General features: G+C 48.4%; 1 protein-coding gene across 1 annotated transcript in view; it reads left to right on the top strand.

The window, feature by feature from the left end:
- Positions 1-9,806: 9,806 nt before the first annotated feature.
- The window catches only part of Acss1 (acyl-CoA synthetase short chain family member 1), a 49,632-nt gene continuing 32,753 nt past the window's right edge, over positions 9,807-26,685 (top strand). The window contains exons 1-2 of the mRNA XM_032904396.1: positions 9,807-10,191; positions 18,509-18,605. Of these exons, the coding sequence (XP_032760287.1) occupies positions 9,879-10,191; positions 18,509-18,605 (410 nt within the window). The 5' untranslated portion in view covers positions 9,807-9,878. The remainder of the gene's footprint in view (positions 10,192-18,508; positions 18,606-26,685) is intronic.

The raw sequence follows: 26,685 nt of genomic DNA, 5'->3' as shown, positions 1-26,685 counted from the left end.
GTTTCTATGGGGTTTACTGGTCTTCAAGCTAACAAGTTTCATGTAGGGGAAAAGGCTTTAGAACCCTGTTTATCACAAATGGCACACTGGTGCCACCTACTGGCAGGTCCAGTAAATGTGCATCTACTCTGACTCGGTGTCCATTGTAAAGCCATATATTTTTGCATTAGAGAATTTTTCTGTACTTTTCTACCCAGCCCTTCCAGTCGCCCTCAACACCACCAGCCTTGTTTTCTCTCTGATCTCTGATTTCCACACAAGCTTTGAAATGTCTTGGTTTCCATCTTCACCCTTCGAAGATTTTGTTTGGTTTTATATCGACATTTCAGGATTTCTCTTTCATTCCCTTCCAACAAAGACTCTCTCCTCTTTGTTGGAATGGAGAAAGTGAGTTTCTTGCTAGCACTGACCTCTCTCTCCCAACTGCAGACAAAATGTGATTGCTGCTTCACACCCTGCTGTCAGCTTTGCCTGCTGTGATGGACCTTGCCCTCAAACTGAGCCAAAAACAAACCCTTCTTTCCTTTTTCTTTTTTTACAGGCATTGACCACAGTAACAAGAGAAGATCTACCAGTGGTCATTTCAAGAACCAGATAGTGTTTGTTATCCAGAGTTATTGTGTTGTGCAGTGGATCTATTGTTACCATAGCAACAACAAAGTTAGGTTGTTGTAAGTGATGGTTTTCAGTGTATTTAACCTGCTTGAGTCCATGATTTTTGAAGTCTTTCATTGATAGCAGAAATTTTGCAGCTTTCAACCTCTCTGTGTTCTCTGTTGCTCTTTTCTAGAAACTCTAAATGAAGAGAGAGAGAGAGTGTGTGTGTGTGTCCATCCCACATTCTGTCTCTGTGTCCTCTTTTCCAAAGTTTGTATCTTTTTGATTCTGCTATATATTATAGTTATTACTATATATTATATAGTATATATTATTATACTATATATTATATTGTATATAGTTATTACAAGGATAGAGTTAGAATATGTCCCTTAATCCTATTTTATATTTTCTACCTTATTATCCTTATTTGTTCTTTCCCCATTACACCTACTCTTTCGTTGTTGTTGTTGCTATTGCTGTTTTTTTTGTTTTTTTTTGTTTTTCTGGAGCTGAGGATCAAACCCAGGGCCTTGTGCTTACTAGGCAAGCGCTCTACCACTGAGCTAAACCCCCAACCCCACTATTGCTGTTTTGAGGCAGGAACTTACTGTGTGTCTCTGGCTAGCCTGGAACTTGATATGTAGATCCGGCTGACCTCAAACTCACAGAGATCTGTCCGCTTCTGTTTCTGCCCCTCACATGTTAGGATTAAAGGTGTGGGACACCATATCTGGCCACTCTTAGGTTTTCTTGTTTGAGCCTCACTGTGAACTCCAGCTGGGCTTCAACTCCCAGACTTAAACGATCCTTCGATCTCAGCCTCCTGAACAGATGGCCCTGCTTCGCTGTTGGTTGGTTGTTGTTCCTGTTTACAAACTTTGCTCCAATCCTTTCACTGCATGCACTTTCACCTACAAACATGTTTCTGCCACCATCTCTAGGTGCGAGGTAGTCACACCACACCTTCATCTAGAAAAGGCCTTTGGTGCACTTCTCCACGACTTTCAGCCAAAAGCCTGAAGGTTTCCCTGAATGTTCTGCTGCTTATCTGGGTCCTTCTCAAGCCACTTGCAACTTCTGCACACAACTTTTAAAAAGAAAAAAAATACTTATTTATTTATGTATGTGAGTGTACTACCTGCATGTACCTGAACCCCAGAAAAGGGTATCAGGCCCCATTATAGATGACTGTGAGTCACCGTGTGGTTGCTGGGAATTGAACTCAGGTCCTCTGGAAGGCCATGCAATGCTCTTAACCACTGAGCCACCTCTCCAGCACCATCTATCTGAACCTGGAGCTACACTTTTTTCCTTTCTTTCCACTGTACTTACCTGCCACCTGCTGGGGGCTTTTCCTTCAGTTTCTTTTTAATCTTGGCGTTCATGTGTCCTAACTTATCATATTTTAAAAGTAAATATAATTGTTCATTCATAAATGAAATCTACTTATTAACTAATTAAATTTCATATGCTCAGTTGATCATATATATTAACTATGTGCCTTGAACATTAGAAAACAGATCTCTCCTGAAGGAAAGACCATCCAGAGACTGCCACACCTGGGGAACCATCCCACATACAGTCACCAAACCCAGACTCTATTGCAGATGCTAAGAAGTGCAAGCTGACAGGAGACTGACAGAGCTGTCTCCTGAGAGGATCTGCCAGAGCCTGACAAATACAGAGGTGGATGCTTGTAGCCAACCATTGGACTGAGAATGGGGTCCCCATTGGAGGAGTTAGAGAAAGGACTGAAGGAGCTGAAGGAGTTTGCAGCCCCATAGGAAGAACAACAATACCAATCAACCAGATGCCCCAGAGCTCCCAGGGACTAAACCACCAACCAAAGAGTGCAAATGGAGGGACCTATGGCTCCAGCCGCATATGTAGCAGAGGATGGCATTGTCAGGCATCAGTGGGAGGGGAGGCCCTTGTTCCTGTGAAGGCTCAGTGCCCCAGTGTAAGGGAATGCCAGGGCAGGGAGGCAGGAGGGAGTTAGTGGGTGGGTGGGTGGGAGAGCACCCTCACAGAAGCAGAGGAAGGAGGGATGGGATAGGAGGATTCTGGAGGGGGAACCTGGAAAGGAGATAACATTTGAAATGTAAATAAAGAAAATATCCAATATAAAACAAAACAAAACAAAACAAAACAACAACAAAAGTCTGATCTCTCATCTGTTTATCCAGAGTCAGAATCCTTGAGGTTAGAACTATCAAACTGCCTCTTCTGGTCATCCTGTATTCATGAATTATTTTGAGGCTGTCCTCAGGGTGTGAAGTATTGAAGCAGTTTTCCTGGACTTCTTTCAGTGGTGGCATCCTTTAAGGAATGTCTAGTTGATTTGTCCCGGGGCAGGCCTACTCAGGACAGAAATAGCTTTGAAGGCCAGGGTAGACTTTTACCACCTGGTGGCAGTGTCGGTCAGTTGTACAATTCCTTGGGGGTCTGTAAATGTTGACACTGCTTAGAGCCTGATCAGCAAACACACATCCTCAGGTCCTCAGGGCTAGGCCATGTTTAATTGCTTTCTGGAGCTGCCCAGAAAACCAGCAGGTACTTTCTGCCTCAGCCTTGCCTGTGGCCTGTTTACAAGTCACACCTGCCCATAAATCTTCCTGCTTGCATCTTGGCTGAGGTTGGGTAATTGCTGAGACTGTAGCCAGATGTGGTGATGGCAGTCGTAGTTGGCCTTTAGGCTTGGGGGCAGGACACTGACCTGATAGCTCAGATCTGCCAAAATTCCATTCCTTTTCTTTTGTGGTCTCTTGTCATAGAGGAGCCCAGGAACCTTGGTACTTGCTGCAAAAACAAATCTTTAAGAAGAGTCTACCTGACAGGATGAACGGTATAGTTGGTTCAAGATCACTTGGGGGACAGGTGGTGGAATGGGGTACAGTAGGTGTTGGAACATTTAACTTAGAGAAAAAATGGATGGATCCAGGCTTCTGTATAAGGACATCCCCAGGACAAAACTGTGAAGGTCTTGAGTGAGAGTAGGAACAGGATTTGGGGAAACATTCAGGTCCTCAGAAAAGGGGCATGGTGTTTTAAGATTGATGTGGGACTACAGTGAGCTAATGGGTTCCCATGCACAAGTGTAGCTCAATGAAGGTGTATGTGCTTAGCATATATAATGCCCAGGGTTACACCCCCCAGCACTAACAATGTTAGCATGCTTTGGTGTTAGCCAGTTTTCGTGAGCATATGACTGGAGCTAACGGGCTGATCCACCTCATGCAATACTCTCAGAGCACCCTGGAGCAGAAGTGCATGAAGGTGGAGGAATTCAGGGCCCCAGGGGAACTCTGTCAACCTCCTGAAGTTGGTCCTGACTTTCACCTCCTGCCTACTTCTCCTCTTGATGCTCAAGCTCTCTTGCCTTGTGTGTATCTGTTTTTGTTGGGCTAATCCTGCAGAGTGTTGACAGCTCATATGCATCCACAGTGTTATCCACAGCACCCAGAAGGCTGGCCTCTGACTCTCTCCTTCCATTGACCCTCTTCAATGCTGTCCAGGACTCCTTGCTTCAGTTTTACTTTGCATCCTTATGGTCTGAACAGGCATCATGACCTTATGAGTGCAAGGGCTTTGCCTGGTGGATGCCCCTCAGCTCTGGCAGTGGATACAGGAGGCCCCATAGATCTCCTGTAAGTGACAACTGAAAGAAGTGTGGGATGTGGGAGTGGTGGATGAATAAGATGAGAGGAGATACAGGTACAGGAAGCAGGAGTTTTCGAGGTTCTTTAGAGGCCCCTGACTCGACAGTGAAAGGATTTGGTGACTCCATGCTAGGCCTTAATAATGGAAGAGGGTCCTAAAAAAATCCACTTCCAAACAAATTAGTTTACTATTTAGTTTCTCATGATGCTGGAATCCAGGGCATTTTGTGCCAGGCAGGTGATCCACTACTGGGCTATATATCCTTAGCCCGAGATTGTTTCTTATATTATATAAATGTCATAGAAGGCCATTCTTTTTGACTGGGCACAGTAGACAAACTAAAAACCTGAGGAACTCGAAGGATGGCTCAGTCTATAGAGTGTTTGCTTCACAAGCACAAAGACATTAGTTTGGTTTCTAGAACCCCTAAAAATGCCAAGTATAGTGGTGTGTACTGCATGTGTTTGTAATGTCAGGGCTTGGGAGATAGAGACGGGAAAAGTCCCTGGGCTTGCTGGCCAGCCAGTCTACCCTAATCCATAAATTCCAGGCCAATGAAGGACTGTGTCTCAAAGGAGGTGGCTGCTGCTGCTGAAGATGATAAAAGTTACCCTCCGGGCCTGGACACACAGACTTGTACATATATGCATAACTCACACATGTGATGCATATGTGCACAGCCCCAAACCCAGACACAAATAGCTTTGATGGAGTTATTCACGCTAAAGCCCACATCACAAAGATGAAACTGGGTTGCCGATCTCATCTTCAGAGGAACAGGGATGGAGCAACCCTGTGTCCCACCCCGGGCCGTTCTCAGTGGAGCTGGTGATGAAGCTTCTCCATCCACCCTCCCAGAACAGGGAGCTGGAGGGGCTCGGGCTGAGACGCTGTGGCTTAGCCATTGTTCTCTATTCCTGTCTTTATAAGAAAAGCGATTTTGAAATGACAATCCGCCCTTTGACCACTCTCTGCTTTCTTCAGTTCTTCTCTGTCAACACAACACACTGTCTCTGCCTCGTCTGCTGGACACCCAGTATACCTCATGGGATGGCAGACCACAGATTGAAAGTAAAGCCAGTTGAGGTCTTTGAATGGTTGCGATATTTTTTCTTTATTCACCTCTCTTTATGATGAGAGATGGGAGCCATGAAAGCCAAGACAAATGAGTGGTAGAGGTGTGCACCCCTGGACATTGCCCAATAAGCCCTGGAGGCCCAGGGTTACCAATGACCCCTGCCTCGTTCCTGGCCCTGGGCATTTGCTGCCCCCAGGCAGAGTGAGAGCAAGTGCATCGAGCTTCAGGGCTTGGAGGCTCATGAACTGCTAGCACCAGTGCTGAGATGAAAGACAAGCCCCAGGCTCCCTTCCTGCCGCCTGCACCCTGCAGCCTGTACCCTGAGGCTTCCAGCCCAGGATCCTACTGACTTCAAATGCAGGCTGCAGAAGGGAAAACCTGTGGCCATCATGGTCCGGATGACCCACGTTCTCAGAACTGAGAGCTCCAGGATAATGACTCATGGACACAGGGCTGGGTAAGGCTCACCCTTCCAATTCAGAGGGACAACCTTAACTTTAGGCTGTGACACTCTCAGGAAGGGCCCTATATGGGCTCCTAGCTTGGCAGTTGAGAGTGCAATTCTGCCCAGTCTGGCTGATTCTGCTTTATGTGCACATCCAATCTGAAGAGGAAACAGGAACTGGGTGATCTTTATTTGGAAACAGAGGCAAAGGCAGAGCTGTATGGTAAGCATGCAGAAGGCCTTGGGTTTAATTCTTAGTGGAAAATAAGAGGGGGTGGGGTGAAAATACATTTCTTAGACAGCATAGATGATCGGAAGGTGTACTCCCCACCCATCCCATGGCACGCATAGAGACTCCTCTGTACTGCCTCGTTCACTTGTTTTCACAAACATCTACTGCGCATGCACTATGTGCCAGGAAGGTTCTAGGTGTTGGAGACACAATCCCAAACACAGAAATTGGCATTTTCCCCCATCCCAAGACTTCCCAGCTTTCAAGAAGAGAGAGAAGTATACAAAAAGCTTATATACATGTGCTACAGAGAACAGTGAGGTCAGACGTTGGGTACTGGTGTGAGCGCTGAGGGGATGAGTCCATGAGGGTGACAGAAAAGAGCTGTGGACAAAGGGAGTCCAAAAGGCCTGAAGGAAATGGAGGGAGGAGGTCTACGTGGCTCTCTCTAGGACAAAGTGATCCAAGCAAGAGAAGTAGTCCATGCGAAGTCCTGAGGCAGGAGAGTGCCTGGTGTTTGGAGGCCAGGAGGCCAGTGTGGCTGCTGACTGAGAAAGTGAGGTTGGAGAAAACACATCCTGGAGGCGGTCCTGGATCAAGTAGACCCCTCCTCTTCCTCCTGGACCCCTCCCTTCCCCTTCCTCTTTTTCTTTTGGAGGCAAGGTCTTGATGCATCGTCTGACAGCTAACAAGGGATCCTCCTGCTTCAGATTCCCAAGTAGCTCGGACTATAAGTGTACACCTCTGTTCCTGACGGTACTTGACTGTACACATGTGACTTCTGGGGATGTGATCGACGCAGTTTGTGAAGCACAAAGCCTGTAATGGGGCTCTGCAGTCGTCTGGAAGATGTGTGCGATGTAAAGTCCATGGACAGCTCTTCCCTTGTGAAGGATGAGCCTTGTGGGTTAGGGTACTTGGGAAGAATGGGACGGAGGAAACACTGGCTTGTTCTGCGTGCAGACAGACCTCATCTGATCTCTGTTTTCTTTTTCTACCCTAGTTTTCTTTCTTTCTTTTTCTTCCTGATGCTGGGGATGGAACCCAGGGCCTCGAGCACGCAGCTGTACCACTGAGCCATGGCTGCAGACAGCTGTAGCCCTTAACCTTGGTTTTTAAAGAAGCTGCACTGTCTGATTAGGCCATAGAAGAAAAGGATGGACCCAATTACACGCCCGTTGAATAATTTTTTTAAAAAGCCGAGTGTGGTTCAGATGGGGGATGAGTGGCGGCTGGTAGGGGAGGGGTATTATTCTGAAGATCATCCCTGGGGTACTTGCTGATAGGTTGCTAGTACCATGTGTGAGAGAAGGGTCTAGGATGACAAGGACATGTGCCCCTTGAACAGTGAGAAAATATATTCTCTTTGTCTAATCTGGAAGGTCAGTGTTTGGGAAAGAGGTTTCAGGATGTGATAGCTTGAGAGGTTGAGTAGACGTTTGAGTAGGCGCTGGGATGCACTCAGTTGGTAGAGTATTTGCCTAGAATGCTTAAAACCATAGGTTCGGTTCCCAACACCCCATATACAAAGTATGGTGACATTTCTGTATGATACACAAAAAGTGCAGGGAGGGGGGAGGATTAGAAGTTCAAGGTCATTCAGGTCTGAGGCTGGCGCTTCTTCAGAAAACCAAAACTTAAACCTAGTGTTTGAATACGAAACTGGAGGAAAGGTTCCGGTTACAGGTTCCAGCTTGAAAGTCGGAGGATGAATGCGAACCCTTGTCTCCAGGGACCTGGAGGGAAACGTCTGAGAGAACTGACGCTCTAGCGCTTTGAAGGCAAGAAGAGAAAACACAACCCATGCAGGGGATGAGATGTAGGAACTGGTAAAGGGAGGGCCTCACGTTTTAGGAGCAGTTCTTGTGCCAGCTAGCTACGGCTGAGCGATCAAGTTAACACTATTTGAAACTTCTTCCAACCTTGCAAATCACTAGGAAGATCTTCTGTGCCGAGGGCAAGGCGCCCATACCTGGTATAGAGCATCCAGGGTTGGATGCAGCTCCGTCCAGGGCTGTTCCTGGGTATGGGCTGGTGCAACTCATTCTGTCTGCGGGCTCATTGTCCCCAGAAGGCAGGACCAACTCCCTCACCCCAGGGCATCATGGGAAACAACCAACCAAAAAAGCAGCAGCAGCTCGGGTTCCCTCAACGCAGCCTCGGCACCTAGCCAAAGACTGTGCAAGCACCACTTCTTCCAGGTCCTCTGGGATAAAGCTAGGAGGTCAACCCAGACATGAGGGGAGGAAGGCCGGATCCTCGTTCTCTTTTAGAGGGTTATGTGTGCTGGCACTAGAACTCAGGGCCTGTGCATGCCAGGCAGGCGTTTTGCCTCTGAGCCACACCCCCAACTCGGCCGCCACACCTTCAGCTCAGCCTCCTTGTGTTGATGGAGCAGGAAATTCCAAGTACACGCCAGAGGAGGAAGTGTTGATGGGCATCTCTCAGACCTGCTAGCCGAGCCTGCTCTTTCTCTTATAACTTTATATGTTCGACGAAAAGAGGGCATAGTTGGGGGTGCTGGGTGCTAGGCTTCCTCTTCCACTAGGCAGCCATGTGCTCTTCTGTAAGTCTCTTTTCATTAGTTCGGTTGCTTCCTTATTTATTCTAGCACTATGTAACCTTTTGTTTTATGTTGTTTTGTTTCTGGCCCTAGCCAAGCTTTGGGTTTGGTTTGGTTTCTTAAGGTGGAGACTAGCAATGCTGTGCAGGCTACTCTCAAACTCATCGTCTGTCTCCAGGGTGTGACTTTTGCCTCAGACTCCTGAATAGCTAGAGGCCCCTAGAGGTGCACCACTGTGCCCAACCTACCTAATTTTTAAATTAATGACGGTGCTTGGTTGAGGGCGGGGCATATGACCGCGCTGGCTGTTGGCACCGCCTTTTTAGCCCTTCCTCCTCAGCAGCTCACCCGCAGTATCCCTACCTATCTGCAACTGCCACAGCCAACAGGAAAAAGTCTTTTGCCAGCTCAAGGAACTCCACAAACCAGTTTTCCAAAAATCCCCGACCTCTAGTGTTTATTTTTCATTAAGTATTCACTTCTTAAGTACTTGGTAGAGACACGTTTCCTTTTACTCCTGATTATTTAATAACAAAAAACGTCAACTTCTTGACGGCGCTGGAGCTCATGGTCAACCAGGCCAGATGTGCTGTGGACATTGATTTATTCTTTAACCATAGCTTCCCTGCCCCGGCAGAGGTTAGCAGCTGGGTAACAAAAATATTGTTACGGGACTCAGGCCTTCACAGCAGCACCTCCTTCCCTGTTTGAAGGCCTCCGGGCTTGTTCAACAGCCCTTTAGCCCTCCACGGGGGAGTTATGTGTCCGTGGCATGGTTGTACAGGCCCGCACCATTGGGACAGGGCTTAACTTTCAGAAGCCCTTGAATCTCTAAGGAGGAAAGCTTCGACTTCAATCTATGGAATGCTGAACCAAGGCGGTTCATCCACAGCATCTGTGAGCTTCGCTCTTATGACCACTTAGCCGCGTTCCCAATCCATTTATCCTATCTCAGAGCGCTGCCTGCATCCCAGATCCGGAGGCTAGGACACCCGTGTACTTGCAGCTTTTGTCGCAAGCGGGAAAGTTATCTGGTCTGTGAACAGCGATCGCAGAAACCCAGGAAACTGAAGCCGAGAGCGCGGGCTAGCCTGGGACGGGGAGCACAACAAAACCTAGCCCCACCCCTCTCCCCGCGCCCCAGTCCTGGCGGGGAGAAGAGGTGGGAAGGGGCAGGCTCAAGGAAGCTGCTTCGCGGAGAGAAGTAGTGGGTGGTGGCCGCGGGGGCGGAGCCTGGGCGGGGCCGTGGAGACTCTTAGGGGCGCCCAGGCTCCTGCACCCGCGTGGGGCGTCGGGCGAGATGGCGGCGCGCAGCCTCGGCAGCGGTGTGGGACGACTGCTGCGTGGCCTGCACGGGCGCTCGGGACAATCGTGGTGGTTGCTGAGCCTGTCCCGCTGGACCACCACCCGACTCCTGGGCAGTGTTCCTGCAGCAGCGCAGCTAGGCTCGTACCCCGCTTTGAGCGCTCAGGCAGCCCAGGAGCCGGCCGCCTTCTGGGGACCGCTGGCCCGTGACACACTAGTTTGGGACACTCCTTACCATACTGTCTGGGACTGCGACTTCAGGACGGGCAAGATCGGCTGGTTCCTGGGAGGCCAGTTGAATGTGTCTGGTGAGTGCGTTGCTGGGACCAGCTCAGTTTCGCGGAGACTCCGGAGGCCCCAGTCAGTAGCAGCTGCCCCCAGGCCTTGGCCCTTTTCTCCAGAATGCTTCACCACCCACTCTAATCCCTGTGCCACGTCACTTTGTTCTGTATCCCACCGGGTCCAGAGAGTGCAACTGGCCAAGCAGCAGTTACGCGCCCAAATCTGCAGCGCTGTCTCTAGCGGGAAACTGAGAATACTCGGCTTGACCTCAGAATGGTCTACCCTAACGCAGATTCTGGGGGGGCTTTGCCTTCAGATTTTAGTCTTGAGGATCCCCAGCATGGTGGGCACAAAGCTAAGGAACCAGATAGGCCGAGGTGGAGAGAGCACAGGCTTTTCCGCTCAGGGGACCGCAGATTAGCAGGTAGGTTGCTACCAGCAGCTGCGGCGCTAGGGCTCAGGCTCCCCCGAGGACAAACGCTGCTGTGTAAACAGAGCCTTGGTGGGTGCAGGAAGAAGAAAGCACCAGCCCCTGGGAGGGAACTGGTTATCTCCTCCCGTAGGGGCGTGTGGGCAGGAAGTTCTGGGTCTAAGAACTGCACCCCAAAAACAAAAGTCTACAGTGGCGAGGGCAGGTAACCCCAGCTCTCTGGAGTCTGAGTCAAGAGGAGCTGAACTCAAGGCCAGCGTGGACTATGTCCTAGCCTCCTCGCAGATCTCCAAATGAGACACATCAATCACTCTAGCTGTCGGTTTTCTGATGAGCCCGAATTCTGCTAAGGTTGGAGGCAGGGACATACATTACTCACCGAGGCACTGGAGTCCATCGGGGGAGAACTGGGAGGCTGAGTCTAGGGTGCACAGAAGGGAGCTGGGACCTTCTGCCTTCCAGTGGGGTGGGAGTGAGGGTTGGGTGGGTCAGAGATGCCTAAGAAAGGAGCCGAAGGCCCTCAAGATGAGGCAAGAGGTGATGTTTTGCTTAGGGACCAAAGTTAGACGTGGAATCTGGTGTCTGCAGTTTCCCTATCCCTTATTCAACGTTGGCATATCTCAGCCTCCCCATTTGTAAAATGGGGAGGCAGTGTTCCCTTCTTATGCTGGCTGTGCCACAGGGCTGGGAGAAACCAAACCTATCCCGACTAATCAATAAACTGCAGCAATTCCGATTTACTATATTCAAAAATTACAGTGTCTTTTTTTTTAGCACAAAACTTTAAATAAACTTTGTACCAGTCATCCCCCCCCATACTGTTTATTACTTGGCAAGTGCCGTCTAAATGAGACTCTTACTAGATAAGTGTTGCTTTTAGACTTGAGTCAGCAAATTCTTGAACTTGGGTTAAGAAGTTCTTGCGTTTGCAGAATGTGCTTTTCAAGTGAGTAAAGCAGTTTGCAGAAGGAAGGGGGGCGGACCGTGTGTGGCTTCTTTGGAAACCTCTCCACGCTTAAGAGGTCAAGGCCGCTGGGACAACCAAGCTTGTAGCTGATAAGGAGTGCTATCAACCTTATGGTGAGGCCTGGGTGTGGTCTTCTACGAATTCTTTGGCCTCTGTTCTTCTACCTTTGGAGCCGTGAGAGCCTGAGGCTGAACTTCATCAAACTGACATTCGAGAAAGCAACTTCTCCAAAGGCCTGGCTTTCTGCCTGTCAGTGTCATCTCTGCCCTTCGCCCCTTTCTACAACCCCCAGAGGTTACAGTGTGAAAACGGAAGACTGCAGCTGCCCCGGGAGCCACTTAGAAAGTTGTGAAGTGGTTGAACTGTTTGGGACCGATCTGTTTGTCACGTGTGATGATGACTGAGTGACACTGTTATCCTTTCAGTGATCTCTAGATGAATGCTTCTCAAAGGTCCAGACCAATGCTGCTGGACCACGAAGCTTTTAGAAATGCAAATTCGGGGGCCCACTCTAGACTCTTCGGTTTAGAAACCGGGTGGCTGGGCATCTCCCAGCTGTGACTGACAAGCCCTGCAGGTGCTTGGTACAGCAGGTTTGTGGTTTCAACTGGGCCTTTTGAACTACACCGAGCTCTTAATTCTTACTGCCTTGTGCTTGCCGTGTTTCCTTATATTGTGTCCTGGAACACTGTTGTAGTTCCGTTGTTCCACACTCTAATTTAGCAGTGCAGCAGGATAATGACCATTTTATTGCCCTCTGAGGTCTTAGGTCAGGACTCTGGACAGGGCCCATGGGGTCCGCTCTCTCCCCTTTCCTGGTGTCTCAAGTGGGAGTCATCTTCTTGTTTCTCACTTCCTTGGCTGGGGCCTGAGTGGTGCTATCCTTAGAATTTGGTTCATCCCCTGAGCTCCTCAGTAAAGTCCCCTTGTCAGTTATTATGACGGAGGTGACTAGGATTGGGAGAGGTTGTAAGGGCTGAGGTAAAAGGTTCTAATCTTGGCGTTTTATAAGAGGGAGTGGTCAGGAGAGATAATGGATGTCTTGTGTCATATGATGCTCTGTATCTTCTTAGGACACTCTTGGTAAGAAACATTACCTATGCAACATTAACATGTAAGCCTTTGAACATCCAGATAGATGAGCTAAATAATTGTTTTTCTTTGTAAAAATAGCTAGCTTTTGTTATTTCGTCCAGGTTCCTGAGAATGGATCCTACAGTTGTGATAAGTGAAATTTGTCCCGAAAACCACACAGAGCGTCTCACAGTATAATGGCTAGGTTCCCGGAAGGTTCTGTGGTCAAGAGACTCATGTAGAAATTAAGGCTCCTTCTGAGCAGCCTGTTTGGGGTGGGGAGGGTACTTAGTTACTGTTGTTGTCAGTCAGAACACCCAGTTAGGGCTCTTGTTAGGATAAGGTGAGATTAAAGCTCTTGACACTGTTCTTAGCACAGTGCAGCCCTAACCACCCTTGGCTGTTAATTATTAATGAAGCATTTGGGGAACGAGTGACCTTGATTTGTCCTTCAGGCGTGCTGCTGGGTATTGTGTCCATCTGAAACAGACCCTGCTGCAGGATGTTTGGTCACACTGAGAATTCTGAGATTGTGTTATTTACTAAAAACAACAGCAGCAGCAGCAGCAACAAAACAACAAAACAACAACAACAACGACAACATTAACAACAACAAGAACACCCTTTTCTAGTCCTGGTGTGGCTCAGGCCTTACCACACAGCTTTAGTCCCTCTGGCTGGAATAGAGAAAGATTGGACAGAATAGGATATGTTCAGCTCTCATGAGAAGAGAGAAGAAAGGGGAGCTACTTAAGACAGCAGTGCAGAGAGGGAAGGGGTGACGAGGGAGGGAGGCAGTTTTTCCAGGACTGTTGTACAGTGACAGGGTGCAGAGAGATAACACCCTAGACCTAGGCAAAGACGTAACAAGCCAGAGAATGAGAAGGAGCTAGAAGATTTAAACATCTTGCTAAAGTTAGTATGAGGCCAAACAAAGCAGTTCAGTTAGAAACTGAGAGAAGCCAGATTGAGTCGGTCATCTTGGAGAAGAGTTCGAGCTAGAGTTGAGCCAGCCAGCCAGAGCTCAGAAAGAGCTAGAAAGTGTGAGCTTACTCAGAAGTAAGTCTCAGACCTACTATGAAGACCACGCTGTTCTGGAATGCAAAGAGATCCATCTGCCTCTGCCTCCCAATACTGGGATTAAAGACCTATTACCACCAGGCTTGGCTTAAAGAAACTAGTTTAACTTTAACTATCCATCGAACACTGAGAGACTTCCGGCTGTTTTGTTTGTCTGTTTTTGTTTTTTCTCTTTTGGGAATGGAGCACAGGGTCTCACACGGGCTAGGCTGGTGCTCTGCCACTGAGTGCCACCCAAGGCTCTCTAGATGCCCGGGGAGCATTGCACAAACAGAAGTCATGCTGCCGATGCTCTTTCCTCGATGGCCATGACTCAGAGCAAGACTGGAGCTGAGATGACAGTAGATAAAGCTTGTCGGAGCCTTTTAAGGAACTCCAAATGAAAACGCAGCTCCAGTTTCACGAGGCAGAACTTCAGGAAGACTCTGGATTCTTCTCAGTCGTCAGAAGCATGACTTGCTTTAAATAACAGCTGCTTCTGGAAAGTTGGCAAATACAGCGAAAGTTCTCGCGATGTGCCAGGGAAATTTGCTATTTAAAGAAAGCCATTGTGAGCCCTCATGTGCTTATTAACCCCAGTTTCTTTTCATGACGCTTGAAGCTTTGTGTGCTGGATTCACTTACGTTTGAGCTGGGTATGGGGGTGTGTGTATCTAAGCAACCAATCAGAGCCTTTGGATCAGGGGTGTGGCTTAGTAGTTATGCACTTACTTAGCGTGTAGGAAACTCTGCATTCCATTCCTAGTGCTGTGGGGTTGGGGGGTGGGGAGTTTGAAAATTCCTACATTATCGTGTGTCGTCTCTGTAATAGAAGTAACAACTTCTATAATTGTGTGTGTGTGTGTGTGTGTGTGTTTGTTGTTAATAGCATTAAAAATCTCTGATCCACTAATAAGCATTACTGTAGCTGCTCCTAAGACTGTGTTAGGATCTGGGCTGGGCTACTGTGTGTGTGCTACAGTCACTGAGAAGAACCCATGGCTGGGCAGGCACCCTGTTTTTAAGGGCCATTTCCCACTCTAAATGATGCAAACATGGAATGGTTCGTGTCCTGTTGTGTAGATGGAGACACAAAAGGGCCAACCACAAGAACAGTGGGAAATGCCCACTGAGTAGCACCTGAGTGACACAAAGAGATTACAAATCCATCCACCATTGGAAGAAATACCATGATGTGCTTTGACATGGTCAGTTGGACAACATTTAGTGTCATAAAGTATATCACATATTGAAAGCTTTTACAGCCAGAGAAGGGCTGGGAAATCACAATAGAGATCAGAAAACTGATTGGCTGTTTCAGCCACGTTCCTTGAAAGGTAGTGGCAGGGAGACTGGTCAATATGAAAACAACTGACAGCTAGCTCACGAAGCCTGTGTCTTTCCCTTTCTGTATACGCATATAGGAGGGGGAACTTCACCACAAGGCACGTGAAGGCTTGGTTTCAACTTCTGTGCCTCTGATCTTGATTTCTCCAAAGGTCTGGTAAACAGCTATGTTTCAGCTTGGTGATAGGAGCTCTAGCATGAACAATTCCTCTTTGACTTTTAGTCTAGCCTGTGCTAGAGCTTAGATCAAAACAGTGGTCTCGTGTAAGTTTTATTTAACACAGCAAACATCTGTACTGGGGTGATGTGCTCAAGGTTTCCATGGGGCAGATGAAGATCTGTGGCCCTCCACCAGTCCCCACGAGAAAGGAACCTTATGACCCTTGGGACCCAGAGGGTGGGGAGGGAGCACTGTGCCCCAGAATGGGGAATCCTGGGCAGAAGAAGGAAGTGTTACATGGGGTAGGCCAACCGAGAGGTTGGGAGAACAGAGGCTCACTGTGTGCTGGGGACTTGGAAGGCTTAAAGTAGGAGGTGGGGCTTGAGTTCTGCCTTCAGTTGTGCTGGGTCCTGCCCAACTCTTCCTGAAAATGCTTGGAGGTGGAGTGTTCTAGTCTCACTTCCCATTGTTTGGGTTGAGTTACTTTTTCTTTTACATGTCGAGACTTTGTATGTGCAGACAGAGTATCCTCTGAGTCTTCCTTCCTCTCCCTAACCTTCCCTGCCTTTCCCTGTAGCTGAAGCAGCAGGAGGAATAGAAGTATTTGCTAAAAACATGGAATTGTAGGTCCTTGGTTCTGCCAGGACCCATAGGGTGATGGCTCTGAGGAATGGGATTATTCTGTTGCCATGTTACTTGGGAACACTGTGACATCTTCTGTCCCAATCTTATGACACACTGGGGGGCAGCTAATTCTTAAACTCGCCTGGAGTCAGGGATTCTTATATTTCCCTGTGGATTAAAAAGCTAAGACTTAAAGTAAACGACAAGGGCATTGTCTGTCCTTAGTGGGTGGCTGGCCAGGAGCCAGACCTGTGGAGTTTTTTAGGCAGTTGCAGGCTGCCAGCCAATGAGGTAGAGCCAGGTGTCACACAGGGCTATCAAATACCTTTATTACCCCCACCCCCACCAGGAAGAGAAAGAAATGGAATCCCCACAAAGTCCCGAAGCTTCACATACAGTGGGTGCACAGTGTTAAACACACAGGAGTCTGCCGCTGTGTGGTTCCAAGGCAGGCTGCAGCAGGACTGTTTGCCTCAAATGCATAGTCTCTGCCAGGGGCTGGCGCACTTCACGGGGCCTAGGTTTCTATGTGCTAACACGTTCTTTGGGGATTACGATACCACTCGAGGGTGAGAAGCATGGGCTTCATAGACAAGAACATGTACGATGAGAGAGATAAAGGCTGAGATATGTAGCATGGACAGGAGGGGTGGCAGTGTCAGGCAGGGAAAACCAATGCAAAGACCCTGGAACAGAGGTAGTTCTTTGTGCCTGGGTTATCCAGCAGGGAGAAGGGCCTTGGTAGCCAATTATCCAGCATCTCCCCTGTGTGGGAAGCCTCTGGGGAACATTAGATTTGAGAATCTATTCTGGGCTGCTTAGATTTGTGCCATCTCTCGGCCCCAGGAAGAGGTGGACGCATGGGACCACCAAGCTATACCATGATGCTTTCCCTGTGCCTGGCCTTTGTCTTCTCCTGTCTCAGCCTGCCTTCCTTCTTGGTATAAAGCAGGCAGGATACCTTGCTGGGCCGTGTGCTGCTGAGGGTCTCTGTTTAGAGTCAGTCATTCTCCGGGGAAGAAGGATGCCCGGTACGCTGGCTATCATGGGAGCAGGTGATATTCTGTGGGGTTTCAGCCCCTCTTGTAGCTTCACGACTTGAGTTTGGGTGGGTCTACCATGACACCAGGATTTCTGTAATGCTGCTTCCTGTTGCACCTGACCCAGTCCGTTCTTCAGGGTGACAAAAGTCAGGGTGGGTTAGAGCAGGCATTTCCTGGGGGTGAGTACAGGCACACATCTCCTGTGGCTTCTTGGCTTATATAGGTGACCGAAGGACTTGAATTTATCACTAGTTCCCAGGTGTCCAGAATAGCCCATACTTCCTGCTCTTAACCAGTCCCGTCCTGGTTTTTCTTTCACAGCTTTCCATAGCAGTGATTCTCTGGTGATAACTTGTCATGACCAGTTCAGAGTCACCTCCATGACCAGGTTGCTGGGGACATGGCCCTGTGCCAAGGGCTGACCTCTTTGCTGACAGCTGACAAGCTGTATTTTAGAATGAAAATTCTTGCTGTTTGGGCATTCATGTACACACACACATGCACACACAACATGCACACACACACACACACACACACACACACACACACACACACACACACACAATCGCTACACCAGTAAGCTAGATAGCCTGGCAGCACATTCAGCTGACATTTGTGACGCTAGCTTGCTACTTTCTTCACCAACAACCCTGTTTTTCTATTCTCTGTAGGGTCTGCCTATTCTCGGCTGCCTGCTTGCTTCCCCGGTCCGCACAGTTCTAAGTTTCTTCTGTCTGTGGACCACACCTCTTTATATCTCCTCCCCCCTTTGCCATCGATTGGGCTCAGCTTTCTTCCACCTGCTGAACAAAGCAGTTCTTGGCTGCCTGTTTGGACCCTTTCAGGGAGAGTGGAGGGCCGTGTGAGGGATCTGGAGCTAGTCTGAGTCAAATCTGTTACTGTGTGACCTTCAGCTGATTAATCTCTGCACTTACCACCAGGGGATGGGAAATGGTGGTCGTGGGTCCCCAAGAGTGCTGTTCACATCTAGGCTCTGATTGTTACTGTTTTTATGCCAAGTTGCTCTTAGCTTCTGTGAGGGGGGTTGTCTTGTCTGGGTAACTTTAGCCCCAGTGTTCTGTTGAACAAATGTTATGCGACATCCGCCATGGTTCCTCTAAATTATCTGGAGGCTACTGGGGGGAATATGCTTGGGTAGAAGCTGGCATTGCATGAACTGGCCTGAGTTAATCTCACCTTTAAAATCAGATGATCAGTGAACAGGATGTCAGCAGAACTGAGCCCACTAATCCTCAGGTTTATGGCAAACAAGCCTACTGACCTTGCGCTTTTCCCAGCAAGTCATGTGAGCTGAGCTTGGGTAACGGGGAGAGAACTTTCTTGAAAGGCATGTGCAGCTTAGTACTTCTAACATAGACTCTTGGGTGGTGATGTCATACATATCCAGTGTGGAGACCACTGGAATGATGTGACTACCTCAGAGTCTGTGTGGAAGGTCACCTTGTAGACAGATCGTGTTTGTAGTGGTTGTCTCTGTTCTCTGCAGTTGTGGTAGTCACTCTTCCCTGACAGGGAGGAGACCCTGCTCTGCAGGAATAGCAAACCAAAGCAGATCGAGTCCTTTTCCACCCTCTTATCTAGCATCTGGAATAACATCTGTTAACTTTTCTTTGCATAGTCAACTGCCTGGACCAGCATGTGCAGAAGTCTCCCGACACCATAGCTTTGATTTGGGAGAGAGATGAACCTGGGACGGAAGTGAGGATCACTTACAGGTACTGTGCGTCACCTGGGATTCTCAGCACCCAAAACATGACCTGGACGTTTCTGCAATTTGGGTTTGGGGAAGGAACATGGCCTCTTTGTGACCATTAACATACTTTCCAGTCTGGAAGGACTCTGGTTCTGTGTTTGCTTGGTGATGCCTGATGTCTGACCCCTTTGAGACCATTAACACACTTTCCAATCTGGAAGGACTCTGGTTCTGTGTTTGCTTGGTGATGCCTGATGTCTGAAGATCCCTGCAATGGTGTTAACAGACTGGAGAGGCATTGGCCAAATTCTGCTGCTGTGTCTGGCTCAGGACACGGGATTATCTAAGCTTTGGGAGACGTTTCAGCTTTGGGGGTGTTCTGTTATCTCAGGAGAAGGAGATTCTGGCAAGACAGGTTGTGGCAGGTATCAGAGCATACAGAATTCTAGTTTTATCCAGTTCAACAAAAACCCCTGAGCTGGAGGTACTCAGATAAGACAAGGCCAACTCATCCACAGGAGCTAAGAGCTGCCAGAGCCTGAGTGTGCATGGCGTCCTTGGAGCACTTACTACCAGTGTCTCCGGTCACTGATGTGAAATGCACAGAGATTACGTGGTCCGCCCAAGGCCACATAGGAGCCGATCTTAATTTGACTCAGTTTAGCTCCAGGTTCCCTCATAGTATCCTGCCCTCCATTGCTATCCTGTAATGGCCTAAACAGGAAGCAAAGAACTACCCTGTCATGGATGCCAGCTACTTGGCCTTTTTCTATATATCCTGTGATGAGGTGGTAGGTGGGGTGATCATTCACACGGATTTTTTAAAGTTTTTTGCAAGACTGATATTATTCTTTGATTTCATAAATGGAACCTATGCACTATCTGGACATGAAGTACCAAGTTTGTGATGAAGCACCACGGTTTTAGATGAAGTAGGGAACATTCGGGGAGATATGGCCATAGACTTTGATGGGTCCTTGGATAACTGGTTACCTGAAGCTGCCACCTCTGGGTTATGTTACAACAGATGCTGTGGTACAGCGGGGAGGAGATTGCCTTTCCAATGTCTCATGAGCTTAGCTCAATGAGCGTGTTTGCCTAGCAGATAGAAGACCTCTGTAATAATAATAATAATAATAATAACTATTAATAATAATTATTATTATTTAAAAAACCCTTTTGGCCAAAGACACAACTTACCTTTATGACGGCTTCTCTGGCCCGCCATGTGCTTGAATCATGTGTTCCGTGTCTTCTCAGGCCCTCCACGCATGATTATCCTCCTCCAGGTAGCTTCAGGCTTCCCATATCCAACCAGTTGTCTAGAAGTGCTTGTTTCACACCTTCACATCAGTTACTGCTGATGAGAGAATGATGCAATAACAGCCAATCTCGAAAGCATGGCAGAAGGTCACTTCCGGTCGAAGAGTTAGGGAAGGTCTCACTGAGAATGTCTGACCTGAGATCCAACTGATGAGTGGGAATACCGTGCCCTGGTAGCAGGGAGAAAGTGCGGTAGTCGGGACCTGGGAATGGATGGGGCATAGGAGTGTTCATGGAAACAGTTTCAGGCCAGGGCTCTGAGCATAGCAATTACTTGTGGATACTTAGGCAACTCAGGGACAACTGGACACTCATCTCCCATGTGCTTCTGGAATTCTAGTTTTGTTCCAGCCCAAACTCAATCCTGGTATCCCATTCTTAGGCTGTAGCAAGCAAGGTGACTTAAAAAATGGATATTTTAATTATTTTTTTAATCATGTGCATACGTGTGTAGGCGTGTGCATGAGTGTGTAGGTGTGTGTATGAGAGTGCAGGTCCCCACAGAGTCCAGAAGAGGGTATTGGATGCCCTAGAGCCAGAGGTAGAGGTAGGTGATTGTGGTTCACCTGATGTGAACGTTAGGACTTGGACTCTTTGGCAAGAACAGTACCCACTCTTAACCACTGAACCAATTCTCCAGTCCTGAGGCGATATCTTTAATCCTTTGCAGTAACTGGTGGTGTTACTGGGCCACTAGTGCTGCATCTACCCGCCCTACCAGCCCTGTGGCATACCGCAGAGCCTTCCAGGCTAGAGGGCTGTAGCATACTTTGCCATCTGGCTTCAGCCCCCATGTGGCCCCAAACCAACGGCATCTTACTGCTGGAACCTGGATGAGGGGATGCCCACATGGCTTCCGTACAAGGGAACTTGAGGAATGCTGCTTGTGGGAATTGGCTAGGTCAGCTGCTTTGTAAAGATTTCAGGTCGACCTCCATGTGCACATCAGTATACACCCTTTTAAAAGGGGGCAGCTGCTTGCACACTGTCATTCATTGAAAGACAAATGCCACATGTGGCAGGGCAGAGGCATTAACTAGACAGCTGGGGTCCTGCTCCGAATCTGCCCGAAGAACTGGTGTTTCCCTCCCTCCGCACCCCAGATGAGCTTAGAACCCCAGGTGTTGGTAAGAGGCCACTAGGGATGCCCTGTGGCCGGACACAGCGTTATTTGGTAGTCCAGGCTGTATGGCTGTATATATGGTTGAAGGTTTAAAGGTTAACCACATAGAATGCTCAGGACTGCAGCCAACTCATTAAAGTCAAGAGAGACCTGAGGTAGATGGAAGTGGAGTAGCTCCCAGCCACACAGCCACATTTCTGACCACAAAGGATGTGTCTACTAAGCTGCCCCTCTACAAACGTGCAGAACTAATTTACTGTGCTTTGGTCGGTCTCTGATGGCTTAGAACTGGATGGCTGTGTCTGCTGCTGAGCAAAGTGTTACACACACTCTGTAACTGAACCAAGTGTATGGAGGTCATTAATTAGCCCTTCCCTGGGCATTTTAAGTGTTTGATTTGCTACATGCATATCAGTAGACAGATAGATTGCATAGTACCTCTGAAATAAAGGGATTTCTTTCCCCTGTGGGACAGTCACAAGTCCTCTAGACTCAAAGGTTAAGCTCTAGACTCTTGTTGTTGTTGTTGTTGTTCTTCTTCTTCCTCTTCTTCCTTCTTCCTCTTCTTCTTCCTCTTCTTCCTCTTCTTCCTTCTTCTTCCTCTTCTTCCTCTTCTTCTTCCTTCTTCTTCTTCCTCTTCTTCCTCCTCTTCCTCCTCTTCCTCCTCTTCTTCTTCTTCCTTCTTCCTCCTCCTCTTCCTTCCTCCTCCTCCTCTTCCTCCTCCCCCTCCCATTAGGGATCAAATTCAGGACATTTGATTATCCCAGGCAAGTGCTCTGCCACTGAGCTGCACTATATCCCTGAGCATTTAAAGAAACTTGTTGTGGCCAGGCATGGTGGTGCACACCTGTAGACGAAGACTGGGAGATGGCAAGTGCAATGCCACTATGTGTTACCTAGAAAGCCTGTCTCAACAAACATGCACAAGCAACTCACCCCAAAACCATACACAGAGAAAATACAAGGGCGGATATGACCATGCGGTGAAGTAGTGGGCCCTAACTGTAGTACTCAGTGCTGCAAAGAAAGCCAGACAGACCTGAGGGGTTGTAGTCGTTACAGGCAATGATGAGTGTGTTTTTCTGGTTCCGGGAAGCTTACATTGGCCTGGATATCTGCCTGTAAAGAGGACCTGGAAGTTTCAGGTGACTATAGAGAGAATCTCTGCACTGGGAGCAGACTGGCACCAGTGACCTTTACCCCGTTTCTTTCCTATGGTCCTCGTTGGTTCAGAATATCCTCCTGGCTGATGGTCTGGCACCGTTCCCTCTCTGTATAGAGGGGTTGTCTGCAAAGTGAAAATGCCTTTCCAGGGTTGGCCCAAGGTGACTGAGCTGAGCATACGCACTGAACTGCAAAGATACCGACAATAGCTAGCGACAGTCATGATCAACAGCTGACCAAGGCAATTGTTCAAACCACCATGACAGAATTAATTTGAAGACTATGATTTGATTAGATAGGAATAATAATGTTAATTACTGGGGTGGGAGAGATAGCTCAGCGGTTAAGAGCACTGACTGCTCTTCCAGAGGTCCTGAGTTCAATTCCCAGCAACCACATGGTGGCTCACAACCATCTGTAATGGGATCCAATGCCCTCTTCTGGTGCGTCTGAAGACAGCTACAGTGTACTTATATAGAATAAATAAATAAATCTTAAAAATGTTAATTATTATTATTTTCAACATTTTGCTATGGAGAACTTGAAACAGCACAGCCTTTTACTTACCATCAATTTTTACGGTATTTGTCTTGTGATGTGATATCGTCTGTGTATCCATACTATTTTCCGGAGCATTTCCAAGTAAGTTGTGGTAATATCAATACTGTATTAGCTATTTTTTTAAAAATCATCACTGACAAATATCTGATTAGTAGCAAATGAGGGGAGGAGGGGCTTCCTTTCGGCTCACAGTTTGAGGGCGTACCATACGGTACGGGTCATACGGGTGAAAGAATCTGGCGGGCTGTTCTGTGGCGGCTGGAGTGTGTGAGACCGTTGGTCACCTTGTGCGGTCACCAGGAGGCAGAAAGAGTTCCTGAAGGAAGCTGGGACAGACCTCTAGGACCTGCTCCTGAGGGACCCACTTCCTCCAGTGAGGCTCTCCCTTCTAATGTTTCTAAACAGTACCCGTTGCTAGGAAACAACTGGTACTGTTGTTCAAACACACGAGTCTCTGGGGGATAGGTTACAGTCACACTTCAAACTTGTACAAGCTCTCCAACATGTGTGTGATCAACCAGGGGATAGATAGTATGTGCTCGTTTTCTATTTTGATAGGAAATTTACCTGCAGTGAACCCACTTGCTGATTCCAGTGCAAAGGCTCATGTATTTTGACATACTGTTTTGTTCCTTATCAGTTATCAGTTCTTCTGTCTAGCTTCCCAAGTACTGCTGATCAATTTTTTTTTCTGATCGAGTCTTTAATCAAATCTTACAGATAAGGAGACAGACTCAGAAAGATGATGATGTTTATGAGGAAATGCCTTGTGTGGGTGGAGTCACAGCTCAGCATCAGCAAGTTCAGGGTCGTGAACCCACATCAAGTGCTAAGGGCCATGTCAGCAGTTGTTTCTGGGGCTTAATGGATCCTGGGATGAAACCCGTTGGGAGGAACCATGTCAGCATCTGGTCTGGGATTTACCTAGTCATGGAGGGACATTAATGTGCTCCCTTCCTCAGGGGCCAGTGCCTCTCACCACCGGGTCTACTAATCTCTCTCAACAAGTGTATTTCTGAGTAATATTTCTGAATAATCTGGTTTGGTGAACTAACAACACCTTTACCTAGTAATTTGAGGTTCAGCCCCGAATAACACCCCTATCCTGGGAACTCAAGAGACTCACCACAGTGTGACCTGTGTGCAGGCAAACGCACACACGCACATACTCCCACTCACACGCCTTCTAAGTCATTCCCCACCGCGTGGGTAGGTACAGATTTGCTTTCTGTGTTGGCGTTGTCCTTTGAGAAAACATGCCCTGACTGACTTAGCCTTTGCCTGTGGGTAGACATACCTGTGTCCTTCAGGGCCATGTATTCTGCACCTTGGCCTATATGACCCACTTTGCCTGGCCTTTCGCATACGGCCATAAACTCAGAGCTGTGAGTAATGAGACCCGTGGATCCAGTTCCCTGGGACACTCTGCCAGAGGCACCTGGGGTTGGAGTTCAGATCGGATGCCCTATGTCTACTCCAAGCAAGTAGGCTGTGTGACCATAGGGAAGTGGTAGGCTGAGCCTCTCTTATACTTGCGGACAGTGGTTGAGGGAAGCCACCAGGTTGGGCATGGATAATCAGTTTCTTCTTGAGGGCAGGTGGGCAGATGGCACCAAGGCCACTCCCCTTCTCACCCCCTGGGTGCCTTTCACATGACAGACCTCAGGTGGACACTGCAGGGACTCCTGGTGCATGTGGAGAAACACAGTGCATCTGTGGTCAGACTGATGAGGTTTTGGTTCTGCCTGTCTGGCTGGTAGGGTCCTCCCTGCCACGCTTGAGGGTTTCAGCCCAGACTTCTAGGCTGGGGAGGGCATAAGTCAGGCAACTGACTGAGGCTCTGCAGTGTCCAAGCATGACCTCAGGAGAAAGGCACCAGGTCTGAATTGATAGCAGTTCTTCTCCTGGGCTCACTGCGGAGGTCTGACTTTGAGCCAGAGCCCACATGACAGGCCCTACGATCGGCTTTTCCTTTTCAGTGTACAAAATAATAATGTAGAAACCCATAATTGCGTTTCATTATGTCATTTCCTTATATGCATAGCATTATGCTTTGCTTATATTCGTTGGCCCCCGGTACCCCTCTTTCATTTTATTGGTCCTTCTTCACTCTGTCAAATCTTTCCCTGATTCATCACTTTGTCTACTTCTCAATTAGATATCACTTTTAAACACAGCTGCTTCTTTCTACAAACTAACTTCCTTCTACAAAGGTAACAAACTTACCTTCATTGTTTGGGATTAAAGATGTGTCATTCCAGCAGAACCACACAGACCTAGAAGGTCTTTGGTGTAATTTCTTGCCAGAGCAGCCATGTTGCTGTTCCCTCTACAACCACAGGGAAGTGAAGAATGGGGTCTAGGCTGTGGGGGTGGGGTGGGGCTCCCCTTATACATTTGTCAGGGATGGCCTATACCACATACTAAAGTCAGCATGGAGGTGGGGGAACACTGAGCTGGAGCCCCTTCCCTAGGAACCTACTTCTGTCCTGGACCCTGAGTGTCTTCCATGTGAGAAGAAGGGGCTGTTCTCTTTGGGTTGAAATGACAGGAAACAGGAAGTCACCCTTTGGACATCCGTTGGGGAGGTTCTGGGAAGGCTTGGGTTGAGAAGCAGAGGAAGACAGTCTTTGGAGGGGTCTGAACAGGTAATCTTGTGCCAAGGTCTTCAGTGGGCCTGCTCCATGGTCTCCCTTCTCCTCAGCTATGTGTGATCAAACATGCATCACCCCTCTGACTGGAGTTTTCTCATCTGCAAAGTGGAGTCCTTCTCCCAAGTGAGATGAGCGCTGAGTGTGCTGCTGGTGTGTGTGTGTGTGTGTGTGTGTGTGTGTGTGTGTGAGAGAGAAAGAGACAGAGAGAGAGACACACACACAGAGAGAGACAGAGTGTATCTGCACTATGTATGCGTGAGCTCATGAGTGTCACAAGAGGGCACTGGATGCCCTGGGACTGGAGGTGCAGTTAGTCCCGAGTTGCCGAGTTGCCGGGTGAGTTCTGGGAAGGGAACTTGTTCCTCAGCAAGCGCACACTTCGCAGCCCTAACCTCTGAGCCATCTCTCCAGTCTCAAATGCACTTACTTTAAACCTTGCCTTCGGACCTTGGCTTCTCACAGGAAACACAGAGTCATCATCTTGAGGCTGGACAAGGTTTTGACTTTTCTTACATAGTGTTTGTCATTCTTGTGGGTGCACTAAGGGTCTGGGAAGTTTACACTTCAGATGGAAGGATCTCTGGGCTGCTAAGAAAGTTTATTTATGTCTCAGGAAACCTCTTTGGTGGAACTTTTTTTGGGGTTTCTATCTGTGCAAACCTGGCCAAGCTTCAACCTGAGGAGCACACAGAAACAAACACCTCCCTTCAGCCGCCTCTCCTCTTTGTGACCTCTCTTCTGCTAAGCAAGAGCACGTGGGGGCAGACAGCTTGCAGGAAAAGCTTCAACTGAGGGAGAAGAGATTCATTTTCTAAGGGGAGGGGCATAGCCTCGGCCCCTGCTTGAGAAACCTGAAGTGGAGAGCTTCCTTGTTCCTGTTTTGTTTTTCTTCCTACTTCTGCAGCCTCTAGACTATAGGGTAGGCACCTCAGTTTTGCTGTATGCAGCTGTGGCTTCCTGTGGCCCGCAGCAGCAGGGTCCCCTTTAGGTCAGCAGACTAGTGGATCAGACAGACTTCTTGCTACCTAGAAATGTGAAACTGGTCTCCTCCCCCCTCCCCTCTGCTGCAGCCTATGCTCCTCTCCAGGACATTTTCACTCCCTCACCCTTGCCCTTTTCTTATGTGGTAGGGGTGGGGTGAGGGAGTGGGGTGGGGTGGGGGTTGGGGGGTGTGGGCACAGCATGCCATGCTGTAGAGTACAGCCTTGGGATGGTGAGGACAGACTGTGAGAGTTCTGCCACCCAGTCCTCTGTCCTCCTGAAGTCTCTTATCTCTT

The sequence above is a fragment of the Rattus rattus genome, chromosome 5 (assembly GCF_011064425.1).
Source record: "Rattus rattus isolate New Zealand chromosome 5, Rrattus_CSIRO_v1, whole genome shotgun sequence".
NCBI classification, from domain to species: domain Eukaryota; kingdom Metazoa; phylum Chordata; class Mammalia; order Rodentia; family Muridae; genus Rattus; species Rattus rattus.
Note: the sequence above shows the minus strand (reverse complement) of the source record. Positions and strands in the feature narration are given on the sequence as shown.